This window comes from Aquarana catesbeiana, linkage group LG03, assembly GCF_042186555.1.
Source record: "Aquarana catesbeiana isolate 2022-GZ linkage group LG03, ASM4218655v1, whole genome shotgun sequence".
In the NCBI taxonomy this organism is placed as follows: Eukaryota; Metazoa; Chordata; class Amphibia; order Anura; family Ranidae; genus Aquarana; species Aquarana catesbeiana.
In genome coordinates this window covers 665,730,498-665,748,264 of record NC_133326.1, presented here as the reverse complement: position 1 = coordinate 665,748,264, position 17,767 = coordinate 665,730,498, and the positions used below count along the sequence as shown (strand labels likewise).

At 44.9% G+C, this 17,767-nt stretch overlaps 1 protein-coding gene across 1 annotated transcript in view; it reads left to right on the top strand.

Moving 5' to 3' along the window:
* LOC141133435 (complement C3-like) overlaps nucleotides 1-17,767 on the top strand; it is a 286,038-nt gene that overhangs the window by 129,161 nt on the left and 139,110 nt on the right. Inside the window, exons 15-19 of the mRNA XM_073622822.1 lie at nucleotides 533-662; nucleotides 4,642-4,716; nucleotides 5,701-5,898; nucleotides 12,336-12,447; nucleotides 16,892-16,980. Of these exons, the coding sequence (XP_073478923.1) occupies nucleotides 533-662; nucleotides 4,642-4,716; nucleotides 5,701-5,898; nucleotides 12,336-12,447; nucleotides 16,892-16,980 (604 nt within the window). The remainder of the gene's footprint in view (nucleotides 1-532; nucleotides 663-4,641; nucleotides 4,717-5,700; nucleotides 5,899-12,335; nucleotides 12,448-16,891; nucleotides 16,981-17,767) is intronic.

Genomic DNA, 17,767 nt, shown 5'->3' with positions numbered 1-17,767 from the left:
TGCTGTAACCTCTAGCAACTAATCAGTGAGCCGTAATGTGTGCTGGAACTTCTAGCAACCAGTCAATGAGCGGTAGTGGTACACTGTAACCTCTGCAAACCAATTGCAATTGCTGCCTGATCTGATTCAGTAAATGGATTTTGAGTCTAGCTGCTATTTATTGTATGTCTCAGAGCAGGTTGAGAGTGAAATTACATGGAGAAAATTGGAGAGCCCAAGAAAAATTTTGCCCAGGGTCCAATCAATATTAAAGACGGCCCTGCTTCTGGCAATGCTTTTATTGTTGTCTGCGCTTTTATACCCCAGTGACAAATGCACTTATCGGTTTTTGGGTACAGGTATCACAAAGTCAGGAAGTGAGGAAAAATCTCCCCAATAGAGCTCCATACAGAAATAAAAATCTGACAAATATGTAAAATTCTTCACAACTCCACCCAAAACTGCAAAAAATAAATATATAGAGTTAGACCTCAGTACAGGCCATAGAAACAGTAGGAAAACTATGTGAAATCTACATTTCTCTATCTCTCAGGTATGGGACATTGTGGAGAAGTCTGACATTGGCTGCACTCCAGGTAGTGGTGCTAATAACATGGAAGTATTCTATGATGCTGGACTTGCTGTAGAGTCAAATTTTGGAATGGTCACGAAACAGAGATCTGGTATGTACAAGGAATTGCTTTAATTCTTCACCTTTTCATGTCCCATGGCACCACAGCCTTTGGTCACTTAAATAAATTTATGCTAATCTGTTTTTTTTTCAATATCATTACAAAACCTCATTCTTGGCTTGCTTAAAGAAACCAGTTTTTTAGTTAGCTATTCACAGTGGAATTCTGTCACACCTGAAATATAAAGTACAGATGCAGTCCATTTCAATAACCATACAGTAAACACCTGTAGATCAAAACCCAGCATCTTATAGGATGTTGTGAGGCTCCTAGTCAAAGGAGCTTATGTACTGCCAGGCTACGTCTTTTATTTTTTCCAACAAGAAAGCCCAGCATTACTTGCTGACCATCACACCTCTATACCAGTTTGTTGAACATCCCATTCTAATATGAATTTGCCCACTCCCTCTACACAAACTCTTTGTGGCTATATTAGCCTTCATTATTCTAGGAAGGCTTTCCACAATAGTTTCTGTGGGAATACGTGCTCATTCACCCAACAGAGCATTCTTGAGGTCAGACTGATGTTGGACAAGTAGAGCTAGCCCACAAATTGTGTTCTAATTTACCGCAAAAGGTGTTCAGTAGAGTTTAGGTTAGGGCTGGATGCAGGCCACTCGAGTTACTCCAAACCACACTCATCCATTCATGTTTTTTTTTTAGCTAGCTTTGGGTACAGGGGCAGAGTCATTCTGGAACACAAAACGGGCTTCACCAAACTGTTACCACAAAGTTGGACATGCACAATCATCCAAAATATCCTTGTATGTTGCAGCATTACCAGTACCCTTCAATGGAAACATCTCAACTCAATAATTTGATTAGGTGTCTGCGTACATTTAGTCACAGTGTATTTTGTAACTGTTTCTTTATTATTGAACATAATGCACTTATGTATTTTAAACATTACTGTTAAACCTATAAAAGAGAAGGGAAAAAGCTTTAATACTGAGAATGTTGCTGTTTTTTTTACAAGAGTCAGTAGTGAACCAGGGCTTTTTTTCTCGGAGAAAAGGTGCAGAAACTGAACCTTCAAGGTTTCATGGTGCATTCTTATGAGTTTGGGAGTACGCTATGTACAAAGTGCAGGGTTGAGGAGTGCACTGTTTAAAGAGTGTAGGCATGAAGAGTGGGCTACATACAGAGTGCGTGGTTGCAGAGTGCAATGTGTACACAGTACAGGGTTGAGGAGTGCACTATGTTCAGAGTGCAGGGTTGAGGAGTGCACTACATACAGAGTGCAGGGTTAAGAAGTTTGCTGAGTGCAGGTGGAAAAGAGCATTGTGTACAGGGTGCTGGGTTGAGGGTTGTGGTACATACAGAGTTCAGGGTTAAGGAGTGTGTTGTGTACAGTGTGCAGGGATGAGGAGTGCATTACTCACAGGCCTCTTATAAACAAAATATGGTTTACCCCCAAACTCTCTCCAACACTTACACTCCCCCTTCCTCTTAGTAGAGAGCTCTCCCCTCCAATAACCTCCCTGGACTCCTGTACAGAACTTTCCTCATTCTCTAAAACCTCTCCGACCACCTAGAAAGTATCAGAGAGACTGGTTGCTGCAGAAGAGCAACTTATGTAGCGGTACCCCTGTAGAGGCTGCTGAGTGATTTGGCTCACCTGTCACCCTGCCCAGCCTGGCATTCACTTCCAGACACTCCAAGACAATGTCTTTAAAGTCCATTAGCTTTGTTTTTGTATTTTATTGAGGGATTAGAACTTGGATGGGGTTAAGGAATTTATGGAATGCCCAAAAAAGATTCTTCCATAGTTTGGGACAAAGTATTGTACACTTCTCCTGCCCAACTCTTGCTGCAGACTATTCCTCCTTCTCACTCCAGCACAACTCTTGAGACACAGCTAGCACATGGTTAGGCCTGACACTGGCTGCAGCCAGGCCTCAGTAGAATGCCTTATAACAGGCAGGGACCGCGGGCCTCTATGGTGTAGCAAAAAAAAGTTGTGGTGCTAGCTGCCCTCCTAGGTGGGCTACTGATCCCAGTCAGTCCTCTTCAGACCCTGACAGCCCTCCTGGCTGCAGATGCCTACTTTCACCACCCATGACACAACAGTCCTTACTGGCTCTAAATCCATTTTTAGATTGCTTCCTCCCAATCCGCTCCAGCGTGCCTCCCCAGTGTTCTTGGCTGTGTGTTACTCACCAACACCTGGTGGATCTCTCCAGGAGACTTGCCTGGCAGTATTCCCCGCTGTCCTCTCCTATGCCTGTTAAGGACACCCCTTGGGTTGTGTGGCGTTCTTGTTCAGCTCCGAGCCCCTGGCCCAAGGTCACCCCCCCTCAGACTGGGGAGCTTCCTCAAAGGCCCCGACAGCCTAATACTCCATCTCCAGTTCTTCCACCCAACTCCTCCCCAGCTGGGCTGACCCTAGGTATTTAAGGAGGCCTGCCCCCTGCCAATCCAGGTTGGTGATTGGTCAGGGCTCCTTAAAACACCCCAGACAGCTCCACCTTTCTTCCACTCCATCCTTCTAGAAGCCTCTAGAGAGGTAACTGAAAGATGAAGCTATCTGTGAGTCACCAGCCCACTCCCAGCCCCACAGATCAAAACAAACAGACCTAGCTTTTGGCTAGGCCTACCTAAATTTACCTGCACTGCAGAGAAAAATGTACCTCTAGCACCTACCTAAGGTAGAGGGTGCTACACTTACAACTTGTGAGTGCAGGCTGCCAGCGTGGGCTTCAGGGGAGCTTCACACATGAGACTAGAGTGTCTGTGCAGCTGTGTAGATTCCCTGCCTCTTTTGCTGTCATATAGAGAGTTTCAGGGCATGGAGGTTCTGCGCAGCTGCTGGGAGACGAGCACTGTCACTTGTAGCCATGCTTCTGTATTTATAAGTGACAGAAGTGACCAGCGAGCAAGTTATCAGCACCAGAGGTGGCAGAACAGAATTCTGCCAAGTTCTAGCTTTGAAAAAAAGCCCTGGTGACAACCTTTCATGCTTTTGCACATTTTCCAGTCAAGCATAAATAAGCAATCTAGACTGACAATCTTGTGATATATCAAGTGGGTGCTTTCTGTGAAATCCCTTCTTTTAAGATGTATCTAAACCCAAAAACAAAAATGTTATGTATTGCAGCCTACTAGTCCTTAGATGTGGTGGTTGCACTAGTGTTTTTTTTTTTTTCAAGCTTGTTTCCGTTATTTTAATTTAGTGATTGAGCCAGTAACACACATCTAGCCCTAGCATGACAACATTTACTCACTCTTCTATATTAGGACAACAGGAACAAGATAGGACCACAGAATCCCGCTGTCCTCCTGTTGTCCATGACATAGCTGGGTGTGGTTCTGTAGTCCTCAGAGGTAACTAGGAATAATAATAGTTAGCACATGCAGAGAGCACAGGATGTTGTCAGCTCGCAAGATTTTGGCACGATCAACAGGTATTGTATTACCACTTGCCGACGGCACTATAGCCGAAGGACAGCTGCAGCATAGTTGTCCAGTTCTGGGATGGTGTCAATAAATGTCCTACCAGCAGCATGCACCCTGTGTGCTTCCTGCGGTGCACATCAGGCATGCCTCCTGGGCTGCACATCGGGCACGCTCTGTGACCTCTGTGTCCTTTGGACACAGCAATCACAGATCAGGGTCAAGGGCCAATCACAGCAGCAAAAAATATTATTTTTTTTTCTAAATTTTCCGTCTTTTTCCATTTGTTTAGTAAAAAATAAAAAACCCAGCAGTGATTCAATGCCAACAAAAGAAAGCACTATTTACATGAAAAAAATGATATTTGAATTGTCATTCAAAGTGCGACAGCATTGAAAGCCTGGGCAGGAAGGGGATGAAAGTGCCTGGTATTGAAGTGGTTAAACTGATATAATAAAATACTTTTAATGGTATATTTAACAGAACAAAGGGTGTCAGATGAGTCGCTTATTGTTAAGGTTTAGATACACATTTGAACTTAGTTGTTAAAGCAGATGTAATATGTTCATTACTACAGATCCATCCTGTGATGCCGGCAAAAAACGCAAGCGTAGGTCATCTGCAGCACTGATTGAAATGAAGAACCAAAAAGGTGAGCAGAGAAATTACATACAGTAATGGGTGACACAATTTATTTAAATTGCATAATTTAAATGATATACGGTAACTTAAATTTAAATTACATATATGCTCTTACTGTTAAAGTATCTGTAATTTGACCAGCCATGCCAATGATACATTATTGCAGGCCAGTACGGTCACCCTGATATTTCCTGGTATAGCATTGTTGCCGTATAGGTCAGCTACCTGGATTGAACTGATAATGCTGATTCACTTTGAATCCTTTGAACCAAATTCATATGACATTTTTAATGGACAGTCATGATATGTTTCCAAGTCTATTTTGTGTGATTAATAACTGTATGTGTTATGTTTATTGTTGGCCCCAAAGAAGGAGATACAGATCTTCGAAATGTGTTGGCTTACTTCTGAACATTCAGTAAGATATTCTGCATGAATAAAGCCCAACTCTGGGCAATTTTTTTTTTCTCACGCAGTGGGGCTGTGCCCACATTGGATAGGTTAACTGCTTGTTTTGTCTAGGGGTGAACACAGAGCCTATACTCACTCGATCCTTTGATCCTCTGGAAAATAGCACTCCCCCATGTCCAGCGGTGGACTGTTTCTGGCGTCTTCACGTCCAGAGGGCGCAATGACGTCAGGAACAGTCCACTGCACAAGACGGCTGGACCACGAGGGGCAGGGGCGGAAGGGACCTTGTGCTGGGAGGATCAGAAGATTAGGTGAGTATATCTCAGCTCTCTGAACCTCTAAACAAAAATGAGTAGTTAACCCATGCAGTGCGGACACAGCCCCGCTCCATGGGAAAAAAAATTGTTCGAAGTTCAGCTTTAAAAAGATCGGTGCTTTGCTCCTCTAAATATCACTCCACATTCCTTCTCAGAGATAGACATGACAGATATTTTAACTCATTAAAAATGAAAGTACCGGTACATAAAAAAACAAAATTGGCTGGAATTTGTCTTTAAATTCTTCCTTCTTTTCTTTTTTAAAGCTTTGAAGTACAATGAGAATCTGGAAAGGCAGTGCTGCCATGATGGCATGACCAGCAATCCCATGGGCCACAGCTGTGATCGTCGTGCCAAACATATCCTAAAGGGAGATAAATGTGTGCAAGTATTCCTGGACTGCTGCAGATACATTGAACTGAAAATCAAGATTGAAAAGGAACTGGACAGAGACTTGGAGAGGAGTGAGTAGACATTAAATAGGAGATTGGGAAACTGCCGTGGATTGACACAGATTTATCTTGGGCTTGGTCCCAGCCATCCCACTGTTCATCAACATGCCACAATGTATACAGGGATGGTGGGGGAGAGGCACCAAAATCATGGAATGAAACTCTGTTGAGGTCTAGACTTACAAAGCCTAGATCCCTGGCCACCCAACTACAGCTGGGTACAATCAGCAGGCTGAACAAAAAAAAACTGAGATTACCACATCCACACAAGAGAGGTGGATGCAGGAATCTCCCCCGTTGGTATATTATATTCTGACAACGGGGTCTCTTGTCTTATAGGAAAACACTCGCCATTGGCTGCTACGGCTAATGCTGGTTTTCCAGGAGGACTATTCAAGGAAACCTGACGATTGGCTTCTGTTGAACAGGGAGGGCTACACACAGATTGAAATTGGAATCGGCCGAATTTTGATATGTGTGTACCCAGCTTACCAGTCTCTCAAAAGGTAGAGTGTATTATCAGTGAACACTTAATTTAGGTCATTATTGCAGTATATACCTAAATGTTTATCAATTTAATCATATTTATTTAGTAATAATTAGTAATATAGTGTATAGTGTACATTCACATCAGTCCCTGCCCTCAAGGAGCTTGCAATCTAGGGTCCCTAACTTACATTCATACATACAGATACTAGGGCAATTTAGACAGGAGCCTATTACCCTACCAACATGTCTTTGGAGTGTGGGAGGAAACCCACGCAGTCACAGGGAGAACATTCAAGCTCCAGGCAGGTAGTGCCATGGTTGGGATTCGAACTGATGACATCTTTACACAACATTCGAGCAGCAGTAGGAGCCGTTGCCTCTTGTTGCTGTCAATCAGATGAAGTGAAGAGGAAATGGGGGGCAGGCCTAAGTCCCACTGTGTAAGTCTATGGAGCGTGGCTCCGTAGACACATAGCTCGGGACTGCGCAGACCACGCTTCTCCACATAGCAAGCGGCTGGCTATAGTAGTCCTAAAATGAGGAGCCCAGATCGCCACTGGGGACCCCAGAAGAAGAGGATCGGGGCCACGCTGTGCAATAACACTGCGCAGAATAGGTAAGTATAATATATTTGTTATGATTATTTTTTTTATATATGACTTTAGTTACACTTTAAGACTGGAGCAGCCAAATCTTTGGCAGTTGTACATGGCAATCAACAAGCTTCTAGCTTTCATGGTCAAAGCTTAGTTAAGCAAGCTGAAGACGGAAGCTGATTGGTTGCCATGCACAGCTGCTCCAGTTTTGATACATTCCCCCATTGTGTAGCAATGCAAAGCAGGAAGCAGAGCATGACTATGTAATGGGCTAATATTTATAATTGCATTGAGGAAGAAAAGTCAATCAGCTTATGTACCTGAACCCAATAACAAAATGGTAGTTCTGCAGTTCAAAACTTATACTATTCCGCTGTTCAACAGCATAACATATCAGTGTTGTGTATCCAGAGCAGGTCCTTTTGTTAACCATTAGTGTGGGGCCTTCTCCTTCTTAGACCTGACCAGAATTATCATCTTTTTATTGGGTATATGGGTACATATGAACTGATTGCCTTTGGCTCCTTAGTGACCTCCCTCTCTGCCATGATACCGCGTTGAACCCAACCAGCTAATCCAATTTGGTAAGTCTGGAGTTATATCACCTCGGTGTCTCCTGAAGAAGCTGTGCTGCGAGATGCGTCATGATAAAATCACCCTTATTCAGCATAATGCTAGTAAGATTATGTTATACTATACATGTGCTGTAGTATGTAGTTAGTCATAACATATTGAGATTAGGGTTTGTTATATGCTGGTGTGTGTGTGTGTGTGTGTTTGGAGGTGTTTTTTCCTAATGACCATGTTTTTATTGTAAGTGGGTTAACTATTTGCATTTTCTATTTTAACAAAAAATATTTTAACTTTTTCATGTTGACCTATACAGTATGTGAAAAAATCTTATTTTTAATAATACAATAAAGTTTTTCCCCTCCTGGGAGTTCCTTGCACCTAAAAATCGCATTTTGCTTTCTATTTCTGTCTGTATCTTTAGTACTGTGGACATGGTGCACAGCAAATCCACCATCGGAACTCAATTCTATTATTATTAGTGTAGCATCCTCTAGTGTGTGTGAGTCACTAAACTGGGTCAGGGTTATTAAAGGCCAGGGCTGGATGACTCATCCTGGCAGCTCTCTGGTGCTCCCCCTGTTTCTATAATGTTGGAGAATGTTCTGTAAGATAGTGGGTTGAGGCTAGGAGAGGTTTCCTTGAATATTTAGGGGCTTTTAGCCAATCCCCAGGTTGGGGGCCTGGCAGAGAACTATAAAGAAAACAAACTTAAGAGATGGATCTCAAACTACTGTTTTTTTTGGGTCAAAAAGAGACCAATTTGTCTAATATAAACAGGGTACCTCCACAATTTAGGTAATTAGTTAAAAAATTATATAGGGAAAAGAAACGGGGAAAGGGCAAGTAGTTGAATGGAGGACCTCCATTCAACTACTTGCCCTTTCCCCGTTTCTTTTCCCTATGTAAGAGAACTAAAAAGCCCTTAGATAGACATGAGCCATGCCAGCAGGAGAGTCGGTGGTTGATGGTAAAGCAATGCTGAGGGAGGCTGTTGGTGGTCCCTGAGAAACCCTTGCCGGGTAGGGGATTTACCTCAGGCTGAAGCTTGGGAGGCTGGCCTGGAAAGATCCCACCACAGAAGGTAGTTTGAGGGACCCTAACCGGAGAGGCAGCAGGAGAGAGCAAGGAGAGACATTGAGTAGATCAGCACAGTGAACAGACAGACAAGGGTGGAGACTCACAGCTGTAGCAGGTCCCTCTTGAAGACAGCAGTGTGCCAAGTCTCCATCTAACCTTGCCCTGGGGAGTCTCCATGTGTGTCAGCCAGGAGGAGTGGGAAGAGGAAGCAGCCAGGTGGGCTGGCATTTTCGGCAAGCAGTAGAACTGGGCTCAATGTCTACCGGAAGTCAGAAAGTGGTGTGAAATGCTGTTCACTCCTCATGTGCTACTTTACAAAGGGACAGGGAGTTCCTAGCCTGTATCGGGCTGTTGCTGAGCTAACAAAAATACTGTTAGCTCCTCCAGGAGTGAGCCAGCGGGTGCTGTACAAAGGGAACCAAGTTTGTGCAGGAGGAAGGAAGAAGAGGAATCTGTAAAAAGGGAGAGAGTTGTCCCTGGTTCTTTTTTATGAAAATTTTTAAATTGGGCATCCCATAATTCCCTACCCCATCCAAGTTATGATCTCCTAATAAAAAACATAAACAGACCTACACAAGGCCTTTGATTCAGTAGATTGGGCATACCTGTTTGATATCCTACGGAGATGGAGCTTTGGCCCATATTTTCTAAACCTAATTCAATCACTTTACACAAACCCAACAGCACAGATACGCCTGATGGGTAGATACTCAGCCTCTTTCTCTATAGGTAAGGGTACCAGACAGGGAGACCTACTCTCCCCCCTCCTTTTTGCAATGGCCATTGAAACACTGGCCATAGCAATTAGATCTAACCATGACATTAATGTGGTGGCCTGCGGGAACCAGGAACATAAATGGGCACTATATGCCGATGACCTCCTCTTCTTTATAACCTCTCCCCTAATTTCCACCCCCGTGGTTTACAAAATATTGAGAGTATTCAGTGAAACTTCGGGCCTGAGGGTCAATATGAATAAACCAACAGCTTTAAACATAACAGTCTCTCTTGACCTGCTGGCTCAACTTTCAAGCAACTTTGACTTTTCTTGGGTCCCCGCAGCGCTTCCTTACCTAGGGATCAAACTAACACCAGACGTCAACCTTTTTTATGCAAACTATCAACCTATGATCCTCAAATGCAGAGGCGAAATGGAAAAATGGTCTAGATGTGGTCTGTCCTGGCTAGGCAGGGTGCATGCAGTAAAGATGACGCTCTTCCCCCGTCTTTTATATTTATTTCTCCCTCCCAATCCCGCTCACAAAGCTATTTCTCAGTAAATTTCAGTCAGAAGTAATACGCTTTGTCTGGGGTAACAAAACACTTTTGCACCTAAAATCTCAGGGTGGCCTGGGGTTACCAGAGCGCTGGGGATACTACCAGGCATTGCAACTGTCACAAATATCAATGGCCTACTCCAGGGGCCCAAAACCTGACTGGCTTTCCATGGAAAGAAAAACTATCCGCCTTAACACCATTGATTATCTCTTATGGTGTGACCCAAAGATTAGGCCAGCCATAATGTCCCCCACCCTCTTGTTCCAACACACAACACTCCCTGACATACCCTCTGAAACCACTAGCTTATTTATTCCATAACGTGAATTTCCCTCTGGGATGGAACATAACAGCGTTCCGTTGGTGGACAAATAAAGGCCTCTCCCGCATAGGCCACTTCCTTTCCCCAGCAGGTCCTCTTACCTTGTCCCATTGCAGGAAGAAACTGGACATGCATGACACGGAAATATTTAGATTTTCCCAAATCACCCATTTTCTATACCCCCTCTGGACCAACAAAACGGAACTTCCCACGATAACCACCTATGAACACTGGTGCTCCAATACTACGGATCAGAGGGGAGGTATCTCCTTGATATATACAGTTCTACTGACTAAGCTGGACAAGCCGACTTATGCTTGGGCCTGGGAGGTGGACACGGGCAGAACTTGGACCGCACCAGAATGGTTCCAGGCAACGAATCGCTCTTATAATGGTATCTGTAATGTATCACTCATAGAAGCTAGTATAAAGGTTCTGATCAGGTGGTATTATGTTCCCTCCAGTGTAGCATTGATTTACCCAGGGACCTCGCCTTTATGCTTTAGAGGGTGCGAGCTGGAGGGTACAATGCTCCATATATGGTGGGCTTGTCCCCGCATTAGATCCTTCTGGCAGAAAATCTTCCATAATATTAGCTCTTTAATGAACGAAATGGTATCTCCTAGCCCCGACATAGCCCTACTTAATCACAACATTCCTAACCTACCTAAGCACTTACAGGCCCTCTCTTTCTTTATCCTGCTAGGAGCTAAAATCACAATAGCAAAGGCCTGGAAGAGGCCCACTGTCTCTTTCCAGGGATGCAGGAGGAAAGTTTCCTGGATTATGGCTCAGGAACAAATAGTAGCAAGACTTAATGACAAAATTGGGAGGTTTACTGCCACCTGGGAACCTTGGGCTACATTTTGCAATATACCTTTCATTCCTGGAGCAGAAACTGGAACCGGGAACACTCCCTCCCCAATCTGACCCCTTCCTTTCCTTTACTCCTTTCCTTTCACGCGTTTCTTCTCCCTCCTTTCTGGGACAACCTTGTCCCTCCTTCACCTAACGTCCACTAAGACCCGAAGTTACCCCTATGGGTGTTGTTTCAATGGTTATTGGTCAGGCTGTCGGGGGGGTTCATTCTCATTATTACTCGGATGACAATCAACCTCCATGACTTCACTCTTTGATCGGGAAGGCTACGCTTTTATAGCCTTACCAATCAAGGGTGTCCTCAGCTGAGGGGTTGGTCACAGTCCCTGGGGCGCCCCATACATACCCACAGTGAGTTCCCATAAGGGGGGGTGTGCGTGGGACCTCTCGTGTAGTCCAATTGCCACCTTTAGGGGACTATTTGTTCTCATCGCTGCTAATTTTGCAGGTATAGACTCCCTGACACTCCTGATCTTATAAACTGAGTACACCGATGTATGGTTTAATTTGGTACTTTTATTGTTCTATTTGGCAGTTATTAATAAGCCATGTTATTTAGGCACACTTGACTGCTGATAATTTGGACTGTTTCAAGACTTAATGTACCTTATTCTGTCTTGTGTATCTATCTTTACTATGTATGCAATTTTTGTCAAATAAAATTACTTTAAACGTAAAAAAAACAAAAACAAGCCAAAGGACTAATTTCTGTGTCCAAATGAGAGAGGGAGGTGCTGGGTGACTGGCTGTGCAGCAGTTGGGAACCCTGACTTCAGAAACTCCTACGGGGGTAGTGCTACATTATTAAAAATTATACGTAGAAAAAATATATCTTATATATTCCTTTTACATGTTTTTCTAACAAAAACACTGAACTGTTAGAACATGGTTTGCGTGTTTTGTTTAAATTTTCTTAATTTTTTTAACAAAAATTCACATGTATTTAACTACGGTATGTAAATATGGAATATTGCATTAAACTCATTTATACATTCAACTTGAAACCAGCAGGTGATGTGCTTCATGCAGGAATGCTACCTTTTCTGGAGACGCTTGTTACAGCTAAATGAAAAGACTCTGTACAACAGGGAGATCAGACTACAAAGACTGTCTTAGCAGAGTTCATCTAAAAAAACAAAGTTTTGGCTGCAGATACACTTTAAACCCTGAAGAAGTCATATCAATTCTGAAATATATTTGAGAGTTTTGCCTCTAATCTGCTTCCTCCCTTCCAGGTGACAATGAAGGTGATTACATGAAGGATGAAGACATTTCAGTTCGGAGTGCATTTGATGAGAGTTGGCTGTGGAATATTATCAAAATTACAGCAAAACCCGATGCTAATGGGTGAGTTCCTGATGTATACGGTATGTCACAGACTCCAGTGATGACTAAAGATGAGTCTAACTTGGGTTTGGACCAAACCTTGGCTGTTCAGGCATTGGAACAAATGGCCAAACACTTATGCCGCGTACACACGAGCGGACTTTCTATCCTACTTGGTCCGGCACACTTTCCGACGGACTTTGTCCGCCAGGTGCGCCGGACTTTAAAACGGACGGACTTGCCCACACACGCCGGGACTTTCCGGCGGGCTAAGTCCGCCCGTCTTTCCGACGGACTTTCGCCGGAGTTCCGGCGGACTTTCAGAATGAACGGACTTGCCCACACACGGACAAGTCCGTTCATTTTGAACGTGACTCAGGTGCGACGGGACTAGAAAAGGATGTCAATCTTGCCGCTTTTATCGGCGAGATTGACACCTTGCTAGCCCCGTCGCGGGGCATACCAGGCCCTTAGGTCTGGTATGGATTATAAAGGGGAACCCCGCTACGCCGAAAAAACGGCGTGGGGTCCCCCTAAAATCCATACCAGACCCCGATCCGAGCACGCAGCCTGGCCGGTCAGGAAAGGGGGTGGGGACGAGCGAGCGCCCCCCCCCCTCCTGAACCGTACCAGGCCGCATGCCCTCAACATGGGGGGTGGGTGCTTTGGGGGAGGGGGGCGCCCTGCGCCCCCCCCCCCCAAAGCACCTTGTCCCCATGTTGATGAGGACAAGGGCCTCTTCCCGACAACCCTGGCCGTTGGTTGTCGGGGTCTGCGGGCGGGGGCTTATCGGAATCTGGGAGCCCCCTTTAATAAGGGGGCCCCCAGATCCCGGCCCCCCACCCTATGTAAATGAGTATGGGGTACATGGTACCCCTACCCATTTACCTAGGAAAAAAGTGTAAGTAATAAAACACACTACACAGGTTTTTAAAATATTTTATTAAACAGCTCCGGGGGGGGGATCTTCCTCCGGCTTCGGGGGTCTTCTTCCGGCTTCGGGGGTCCCTCCGCTTCATCTTCTCCCGGCGTCCGGTTGGTTCTTCTCCGCTCTCCGGCCTCTTCTCCCGGTGTCGCAGGTCTTCGGCCGGCCCCTCCGCTCTCTTCATGTAGCTCTATTGCGAGCGGAGGTCCGGACTTCTGGGCTTCTTGGCTTCTTGGCTTCTTGGCTTCTCTTCTCTTCTCTTCCCCCAGATGTTGACACGACGCTCTCTCCGGCTGGACTGGTCTCTGAGGGCTGCGTTGTGACTTATATAGGCGGAGACCCCGCCCCCATATGATGTCACAGTCCTTGGGCATGCTGGGACTGTGACGTTTTAGGGGGCGTGGTCGACCATTCCTATTGCAGCGAGCGCGAGATGCAATACCATCCCCTCGTGTCGTATTTGGTCTGTCGGACCAGCCTACACACGAGCGGGCTTTCCGTCGGACCAGCACACACACGAGCGGACTTTCCGCCCGAAACTGAGTCCGACGGAAAGATTTCAAACATGTTTAAAATCTAGGTCCGGCGGGCTTTTGGGAAGAAGTCCGCCGGAAAAGTCCGCCGCCGCCCACACACGGGCGGATTGTCCGGCACACTCTGGTCCGCCGGACCAAGTATGCCGGAAAGTCCAACCGTGTGTACGCGGCATTAGGCCTGCCATACACGATTCAAATCTCGGCTGGTTCAGCAGGAACCCGCTGAGATTCAAACCATTAATGGGCAAGCTGAATATACCAAGCTGATCAATAATACTGATAATCACTGTCTTCTCCCGGCGGAGATGGCTTCCCCCCACCCCTGCTGGGAGCAGACAATGTCTTGGCAAGGAGGGAGCAATGTCTATGTTGATGGGGGAATTGTGCAAATTTCTTTCCTGCAACCTGTGGTTGCAGGAAAGAAATTTGCACTGTCTATGGCTTGCCTTACCCATTTGGTGGGAAATGAATGTCATGCATGATAGCAGTATTACTACCGTGATTATAAATGACAGTATCTCGCTGTCAATGGTTGTTAATGACACTGGCAGTTGCAGGCACTGCGGAGTCCTTAGCAACCAGTAAAATCACTTGCCCCATCCACTTACATGGCCAGGAATCCCCAGCTATATACTGTAAGCAAAAAAAAAAACACAGCATGGGGGTTCCCACTTTAGTTCTGGTATGAATTGTTATAGGAAACCCTATGCAATAATAAAAAAGTTGGGTCCCCCTAAAAATCCACACCAGACTTTAAAACCAAGCATGCAGCCTGGCAGGCAAGGAAAGAAGCGGACAAGCTTACGCCCCTCCTTCATCCTACTGAACCACATCATGCCACGTGCCCTCAGCAACCTTGTGCCCTTCAAACCACCCGGAAGCACCCTTTAACAATAAGGGGGGGACCCAGATACCACCACGCCTTCACGTGAATGAGTAAGTGGTACACAGTACCCCTGCTTATTCACGAAAAAAGAAAAGGGTAAATAATCACAGAGACAGTTTTTGACAAGTTCTTTAGACTAAAAAACAATGCCCACGATGCACATCAATCAGTTACTTCAACCAATGATGTAGATCCAAGTCAATAACAATGCCCAACACCCACCCAAAAGAAAAAATTGCGACTGGTCACCCACATCTATTCCTTTTGCTTCACTCCTGCCAAATGACAGCTTTTATAAATGAAGGCGTGGGTTCTTATTGACAAACAAATGGCAATCGCCCCAACCTATAACTGGCATTTATGGCAAGGAGCATATGGAAGGGCGACACATGTCAAGAAAAATTCCCAGCTCACTTAAAAGCTGTTGCAGTCTGCAATAAACCAGATCTTCCTGTCTAACAGTTCACGTTAAATCAAGAGTTTAGTATGCACACATTTGCAAATATATGGATAAACTGCAGAGGCCTCGTCACAGCCCCTCGGTTTACTGCAGTCCTAACTCTATACATTTTAGGAGTCTTCATAGTAGGAGCACATATATAATGATGGATAGAATAAGGCAAGGTATGTCTGGAGGGAGCCTACCCCTCCTTAAAAATATAGGAACGGGCTAGACACCCAGCAAGAGCACAATGGCAGTGGAGGTATCCAGTGCACCCTCTCACCACTTCTTATGGGTTCTTAAAGATCATGATCAGATGATGTCTGATCATATGATCAGACATGACTGGGATTCAGTACAGTCATACTCAGATAAGGGTCTAGTGTGTTACTTATTTTTTGTGGGGACCATTTATTTTTTTTGCATGGAGTCAATCATAAAATTAATACCAGCTGTGAGGTATTATTTGGGGAGGAGCCCCATGACATTTTTCTTCCATGTGTGTGTGTGTGTCCCCATCATCAACACCTACACTATATTGTCAAAAGTATTGGGACGCCTGAATTTTAATGGCATCCCAGTCTTAGTCCGTAGGATTTAATATTTTGTTGGCCCACCCTTTGCAGCTATAACAGCTTCAACTCTTCTGAGAAGGCTATCCACAAGGTTTAGGAGTGTGCCTTTGGGAATGTTTGACCATTCTTCCAGAAGCGCATTTGTGAGGTCAGACACTGATGTTGGACTAGGAGGCCCGGCTTGCAGTCTCCAGTCTAATTCATCCCAAAGGTGTCAGGACTCTGTGCAGGCCAGTCAAGTTCCTCCACCCCAAACTCGCTCATCCATGTCTTTATGGATCTTGTTTGTGCGCTGGTGCGGAGTCATGTTGGAACAGGAAGGGGCCACCCCCACAAAGTTTGGAGCATGAAATTGTCCAAAATGTCTTGGTATGATGACGTCTTAAGAGTTCCCTTCACTGGAACTAAGGGACCAAGCCCAACCCCTAAAATACAACCCCACACCATAATCCCCCCTCCACCAAATGATTTAGACCAGTGCACAAAGCAAGGTCCATAAAGACAGGCATTCCAATACTTTTGGTAATATAGTGTACGTTTCACAGATGTGCCACCTTTCAGGCAGGGTCAGGGCACCCTCCAGGCATGTTATTTAATACAATCTTTCCACTAAGGCAGGCCATACATTATTCAATGTTTTTTCCTTCAATCATGGGTGGAAGGAAAGAAAATTGTTAGATTCCCAGCCTGACCATAGCTGCACTGAAAATCACCCAGTTCCTGCTGAATCGGCCAAATTTTGATATGTCAATGGCCGGCTTAAGGGCCTGCCCCCATGCCATTTGTTTGATAATTAAATGACCGTTAATGTTTCATAATATTTACACTCATTAACTTTTGTGGGGTTCAGATTCAGTATCTGAATTTTAGCCATGGTGAACCTGCCCTGAACCCTGGTACGTTCGGACCATCACTAGTGAAAGCTACATGTGCTGGTGGAATAAGTGTTACACTTTACGATGAATATAGAAAGCTGCAACAAGGACCATTAAACCCGATTCTGATGTTAAATAAAAAAGTCTGAAGCGTATACATTGTGTAAACCTTGCAACAATAATTCAAAATTAAACGTTGTCCTTTCATATGTTCATCTTCCAATAGTGTTTCCACGCAGCAGGTGAGGAGCAAATACCTAAAAGACTCAATCACCACATGGGAGGTGCTGGCTGTCAGCTTATCAAAAACGAACGGTAATTGATACTTTCAAATTTGACACGTTTGCTATACCCTATTTCTGTTCTTGTATTGCATATACTGTACCACTCATAGAAAAGATTTAAATGAGGCTGATCATGTCCAGATAGTTTATTACAAAAACTAAGGTTCATAAAAGGAAATCAATTACAATGAAGGACTTGATGTATAAAAAGGTAAAGTTTGTTGTCACACAGAGCACCATTCAGCTTGTTCTATTTCAAATGATGCTTTATACATTGACATACCTCTATAGACCCCAGTCTGTCCAGACAGTATGGATACCTGCAGACTTGGCACCATCCACATACAGCTTAAAGTGTTTGTAACCCTAAAAAAATAAATTGGAATATGTTCCTTTAAAGCATGTTATACAGCACAGTGCTTGTGCTGTGTAATTTGGCCCCCTGTATCACCTGAAATACCTGGCTGATCCTGCCTGGCTATACCCTCCCCCCTGTAAACTGACCACAATGTATCATGATTGTCGATCCCTGACACCGTGGTCAGTTTACATGCCTGGGTCATCCGCAGCTCTGCTCTGTCCTCTCTCCCCCCTCTATCCCTGCCTGTCAGCTCTGTGTCAGGTCCTGCCCTTCCCCCTTCCCCCCGCTGCTGAAATAACAGTTAAAAGTACATGCAATCCCCTCTGTTAGAAAACATTCTATGCTGCAGTGTCTGTGCTTTGTAAAAAGTATGCCCATTACTACCTGATTTCAGAGCACCTCTCGGCGCACACGTAACTTCTCACACCTCCCCTCCTCCCAGGCTGACGTCTCGGTT